This window comes from Varanus komodoensis, unplaced genomic scaffold (assembly GCF_004798865.1).
Source record: "Varanus komodoensis strain SLA01 unplaced genomic scaffold, ASM479886v1 scaffold10, whole genome shotgun sequence".
NCBI lineage: Eukaryota > Metazoa > Chordata > Lepidosauria > Squamata > Varanidae > Varanus > Varanus komodoensis.
This window is the reverse complement of record NW_025335269.1, coordinates 6,202,475-6,208,933: the sequence shown is the minus strand read 5'-3', so window position 1 is coordinate 6,208,933 and position 6,459 is coordinate 6,202,475. Positions and strand designations below refer to the sequence as shown.

Below are 6,459 nucleotides of genomic sequence, written 5' to 3'. Positions count from 1 at the left end.
TCTCTCTCTCTCTCTCTCTCTCTCTCTCTCTCTCTCTCTCTCGCTACCTAGTTTGTGTGTGTTGGAGGAAGCCCCTCACGGATGAAAACTTTTATTACCTACATTGGTGAAGAGCTGGGAATTGGCAGCCCTTGTAGTGACTATCCCAACATCTGTGCAGGAACCGACCGTTATGCTATGTATAAAGCAGGCCCTGTCCTCTCAGTCAGTGTAAGTGCTATTAATATTTATGTGCATTTGCTGTACGTAGCAAAGATTATAAGGAAAATGTATTTGAAAACTGAAAAATATTTTTAAATTTGGAGTAGTACTAATTACAACTTATTTATGCATTTAGAAGATATGTATGAAGGAATATCAATTTATTAATAGATTGGGTTTTATGTATAGGTTGGCCAAGATCTGTAAAATTATTGTTCTGTGCGCAATTAGGCAGCAGAGCATGTTGGAATAGCAGTGAGGCAGATGAAACCCCAAAGTGATGCAAGCTAAATTTTAATATGCACTCAAGAGTTTTAAAGTAGTCAGTAGGCCCAATAATAATGGTCCCACAGAGTGCAGTGTTAACAGGTCACAGAGTATCCAAGAACCTTGGGTGCAGATGTGTCAGAAAAGGAGGAATATCACTTAGCAGCCAGGTAAGTTTATTTTAAACCAGAGTTCTTGTTTATATAGAGAGACTAATACATTTATAGTTAACCGGTTTCATCCTGTTAGAAGCCTGGCCTGTTTTACTGCATTGTTTTGTAGTTCTGGATGCTTAGCCAAGGGACCATTCATGACTCTATTAGGCCTGCAGTTTTTTTACTTTCTGGCTTGAGATGCCTTTATTTGGTCACTCCTGCTGAAACAGGACAGAGTTAAGATAGTAGAACCAATTTTTTATTTTAGAAATAAAAGGATTCACTTGGTGCTGAAAAGTGACTCTAAGCAAAGCTCTCTGGGAAGAAAATCCCCCGACTGGAACAGTGTGGGGTGGGACTCATAGCTCAGTCCCAGCTGAGGCTGGTACTCTCCCCTGGTTCGGTCTGGAGGTCCTTGCAAAGCAAAGTATTTGCCACACAAAATACTAAGAGGACTCATTATTATCTTGCATGCAAGAGGCTAATACCATTGAATACTAGTAATAAAGGCACCCATGAAAACGGGCCCTTTTCTTATCACTTACCTCACCTCTGACAGCAGTAGGACCTAGAGAAGGGCCTCTGAGGAAGGTCTTAATACACAGGTGGGCTTGTGTTCAAGACACTTCCAAAAGGTTTCAGCTTTTTTAGCTTACACATCTACAAAGTGTAATCACAACTTTATTATGTGAGTCAAAGCCCATGACCAAAGGGATAGCACTTCAAGAACTGCATACAGCTGCAGAATAGAAAATTTAAAGAAACGCCCCATTTTCCCACCAACGTACCAAAAATATTTGCTTCGTTTACTTTGCTCTTAGTGCCAGCATTGTTGCAGTACTCATCGCTTCTATGCCCATATCTAACAGCAAATAACAGACTGACCTGGTCTGCATAACCAAAACAGCCACTGTGGGCTGCAGCACGTGTTGCATATTCAGTACCTGGCTGCAGCTTGCGGTGTGTCTGACAGGGGTTGTGGAAGGGCTAAACCCTTGCATGGCCCAGTAACAGACCATGGGGTATGTGAGGGTTGTTAACCTTTGTACAGCCTCTGCTGCGCAGGGTCACATGACTCGGCAAGCAGCAGCCAGGTGTTGAATATTGCAGCCGGCTACCTGCAAGCACCTGCATGCCTCACCGCCCATTGCGGCTTACATAATCATGTGAACTAGCCCACTGTCTCTACCTCTGAAGCCAACTCGTGACTCCTAGAATATCATTTATACATTTAGATTTGATCTCACTGATGATTTACATTCAGAAGGTAACGCACCAAGTCCTCAATCTGATATGGGCATCTGGGGCACACCACTCCCAGAATACCTTACTATATTGCTCTGGTACCATGACTGAAGAGAGCATATAGAAATGCAATTCAGTAAATACTGTATGTGTCTTTGAAATGAGATAATCAGATTATCCAAATTGTAGATTACCCTTTATTGTAGACTCTAATCCAAGAGAGTTGTTTTATATTTATGGTTTTAACATCATATCCCTAATGACTGTTTCTTGGGTGGTGTTTCTCTTGCTTGCCTGGTTCTTACTATTTTCACCATTTAGCTTTCAGGACTTTTGCACTTTTTCCATATTTCCTCTGGATATTCATGTATGCCAATATTGCTAGGTGCTGAGCACCTAGGACAAAGATCCTTTCATGAAATCTTAGCAAGCAGCAATGGACTCTTTATCTATCCTACAAAGGGTAGATAAGGGCACTTCCAAGTCATTGTCTCCAATCATGATGATGATGATGATGATGATGATGATCATCCTATGATGATGTCTACAAGCCAGTGGAAATAATCAACAGCACAACATGACTTAGCAGTTCTTAAAGCAACTGGAAACAAGTGAAAATGCTCATTTCTGGAATGTGGCAAATTAGCAGAGTTTGCAGAAGTGGACTTTACTGACCTCTCCTACTCTGAAAATGAGTTTTTTGCTGCTGTTGTCAAACAGTGGAAAGTCAGAAAGCCTTGCTGATGTAATTTCTGCCTACTCCATTCCAGAACTTGGTATATCATAAGCAGAAGGCAATTAATGGTGCATTCATATGTATTGTTGATCCCGTGTCTCCCTCTTTCATTTCAGCATGGAATGGGGATTCCATCAATTGCCATCATGTTACATGAACTTATCAAGCTGCTGTACTATTCCAAATGCTCCAATGTGACTATTCTTCGTATTGGCACATCTGGTGGAGTAGGTATGCCTCCTGCTTTTATTTCATCAAAGTAACAATATATCACAGTTATTGGCTTGTGATGTCTAGACAGAATCCTGAAACAAATACATATTTTTGAAATGTAGGTTTGGCACCAGGATCGGTGGTGATCACCAAGCAATCTGTGGATGCCACCTTCAAACCTCAATTGGAACAGGTTATTCTTGGGAAGTCTGTATTTCGTAACACAGACTTAGATGAGAAGTTGGTTGAAGACCTGATGGAGTGTGCCAGAGAACTAGATGAGTTCAATACTGTGGTTGGAAATACTATGTGCACTCTGGATTTCTATGAAGGTAAGGCTGGTATAGGTCAGCCAAACAACAAAGCAACAAAATAGCAGACAAGCAAAACATTTGAATTAGTGGATGGTGAGAGAAAGTGTGCCATTTTCTTTGAAAATAGAATCAGAATATTTGGACAAATAAAGAGATAAATAGGGTGAATCCACATTCCACCCAAGTCCAAGCCTAGTTAACATAAACATCAGATTGAGCAGTGAAGCAATTTCTTTATTGTACCATATCAGAGCACAGCTGGGGTAACTGTTCAAATAGGTGAAGGCTTCCCCATGAAAAATCATCTTTGTGCATACAAAACTAGCAAACTCAGAGAAGGCCTAGATTTGACATCTGGGATAGGTACACATGCCATGGTTGCTTTTTGTGCATGTTAGTCTGTCATGCCATCCAAACCCCACCATGGTATATCAGCAGGGTATATTTGGGGTTTAGTAATCATGGAGGGAAACAATGGCCTGCTCTGTGGCTTCCACACTTCAGCACCACTTCTCTGGTCATCTGAACCCAGCATTGGGTGTCCCTCTCTATAAAGTCACCTCTTTCAGCAAGAGACATATGGGCAACACATGGGCATAACAAAAGGGGGAGTTTCCTGAATAAGCACCGTCTTCCGTTCTGCCTTCCATACTCTCCTCCACTTCTTTCTTATCTGCAGCTAGGAATGCAAAGGTTTGGCCAGAATCTGGCTCTCTTTTGCTCACTAGACTTCTTTCCTGCCCTCGACCCTGGCCAGGAAGCCAACCAAGACAAGGTTGCATCTGTGAATACTTAGGAATGCTAACAGCTTCATTGTGGAAAATACATAAATCTTTGTGCAAAGTACACGAAGTATGCAAAGTGCACAAGCCATGTTTGTGGAAGATTGCACAGTGGGTGTATGGGTGGCCTGTACATAAGCTGGCCTTGTGAACTTGCTTGGACTGACTTCCTGCTGGATGCCCATGCAAGTGCTTGGCACGAAGCTGACTTAAGGCAGACAGAAAACAGGCTGGAGTCTGGGGAATTAAACTAGGAAATCGGATGGATTCCCATCTCCAAAATGGATTCCTCACACATCACTATCCGTAGCATATCTCTGCATTGTCAACCATCCCTGCCATTGCCTCCACCTTTCCTCATCTGCATCACAAACACTTTCTCAAAGGAAGCCATCCTAGCAACATTTCCAGGGAGCTGCACACACATGCTGCCTTGGGAAAGCTCTCCCCAGCATCATGAGGCACAGCCTCCCAAGAAAGGCTTGGGGCACCTGTGGAGGTGAGGAGCATAGGGAGCAGACCATGAGTCCATCTGTCCCTGCACTATCAGCACTGACTAGCAGCAGCTCCCCATGGATTCGGGGGCGGGCGGGGGGCGGGCCCAGCACAGTAGGAGGCTTGAACCTGGTGCTTTCTGCATGCAAAGTAGGGGCTCTTCAGCTGAGCTACAAGCCCTCTCAAGTTGTGCCTGGTACATTAAATTAAGGATGGAAAGGGAGCTTTCCAGAATGGCCGAGTGTGTTTTCTTACTGTTTAGGTTTTATTGCAGCTAAAAAGAATAGAATGTGACAATAGTCACTGGCATCAAACAACAACAAATGCACAAATCCCTTTACAACTTCTACCAATCCTCCTTTTCAAATTTAAATTTCCCACCATAGGTCCTGCCTAGGTAATTATGCTTCAGGATATGCCTTCTGGATCTGACTTCCTAAACAGCAATTGCTCCTGAACTGAATGTCCTTATGGGCTCCCCTGCTAGTTTGGTACCAATAGTAGCTCCTAGAGTAAAATCTAAAAGGATCATTTAGCTCATTAGGTTTAGCTAATTGCAGACATTTCATTGAATGTATAAAAATCTGAATTTTATGCATTTGTAGGCCAAGCTCGTCTCGATGGTGCAATCTGCACATATACTGAGAAAGAGAAACAGCAATATTTAATGTCAGCATACCAGGCTGGAGTCAGAAATATTGAGATGGAATCATCTGTTTTTGCAGCCATGTGCAACATTAGTGGCATCAAAGGTAATTGCATGCACACAGTCATAAGTTTAGATCTTTCTCTTGCCATTTAGGGTTCAGTCCTTTTTAGCCTTGACCAATCAGTGAGGGATACTGGTAGCCTTAGTTACCTCTATTAGGACATCTGTAGATGATCAGGAGCAGTCAGCTATGTAGAAATTGCTCTTAGAAGCCATGGCATGATTCAATGGGATTGCTTTCCAGTTGGAGGGCTAAGAACTTTAATCCTCACCTAAGATGCAGAGCAAGATGAAGAGGAACTCTTAAGGATCTTGTATTCATTAGCAACAGATCTGCAGTGAACCATAACTTTACAAAACCTGGTTCTGTAGGAAGAAGTGGAGCGACATTATATACAGCTTCAGAAATCACACTGCCTGGATAGCAGATCATCTTCTCTATTCTCTCATTTGAAAGAAAAAGGGAGAATAGTCAGGACCCAGGTCACACATGTGAAATACCCTTAAAAACTGTATTGTATTTCCAATGTGAACTGGCTGTATCTATCTCTAAAAACAGTTACCCCTCCTGTATTTCTGTTTGCTAGTTTTAGTCCCTGTTATTCTTGTAAGAATAAGACAGTATCAGTTTTTTTAAAAAAAATTAGTGCTCATAGGATCGCATTAAAGTGATATATTTCTCAGGAGTACCTTTGTTGTTTTGTGGGATAAAACCCCAGGTGCTGTGGTGTGTGTAACTCTCCTGAACCGACTTGAAGGCGACCAGATCACCACACCTCATGATGTGCTGAAAGAGTACCAGACGAGACCACAGAAGTTGGTGGGATACTGGATTAAGAAGCACCTGGGGAAAAAATGACCTTTGTCATCTTTGCACTGAAGTTAGAAACTCCAATGTTTCTTCATGTTGGAAGTGTCAGAATGCCGGATTCTCAATTTGTGAAGAAGGAATAAAACTCGGGTTCGTGGGAAAGATCAAGCGTCCAGACCATCTGAGGCTTTATTGTATTTTATTTATTTATTTATTAAAACATTTTTATGCCGCCCCATTCGCCGAAGCCTCGGGGCGGCTTACAACATAGATAAAACAAGTTAAAATCCATATAAAATAATCTTAATTAAAACTCACATTATAAAATAAGCCGCCCTGGCCAGATAAAATTCAATTGTATTTAGCATTTAAAATGTTGCTTAAATAAAAAGGTCTTAGCCTGGCGCCGAAAAACAAATAACGACGGCGCCAGGCGGACCTCTCTGGGGAGCGCATTCCATAACTTAGGCGCCACCGCTGAGAAAGCCCTTCTCCGAGTAGCCACCCTCCTAATTTCTCTCACGGAGGGCT

The 6,459-nt window shown here is 42.3% G+C and overlaps 1 protein-coding gene across 1 annotated transcript in view; it reads left to right on the top strand.

Annotated features, from left to right (window-relative positions):
- Nucleotides 1–6,096, top strand: part of UPP1 (uridine phosphorylase 1) — a 10,827-nt gene extending 4,731 nt beyond the window's left edge. The window contains exons 4-8 of the mRNA XM_044453555.1: nt 52–210; nt 2,721–2,835; nt 2,940–3,149; nt 5,014–5,160; nt 5,837–6,096. Coding sequence (XP_044309490.1) covers nt 52–210; nt 2,721–2,835; nt 2,940–3,149; nt 5,014–5,160; nt 5,837–5,976 — 771 coding nt within the window. The 3' untranslated portion in view covers nt 5,977–6,096. The remainder of the gene's footprint in view (nt 1–51; nt 211–2,720; nt 2,836–2,939; nt 3,150–5,013; nt 5,161–5,836) is intronic.
- The last annotated feature ends 363 nt before the right edge of the window (nt 6,097–6,459 follow it).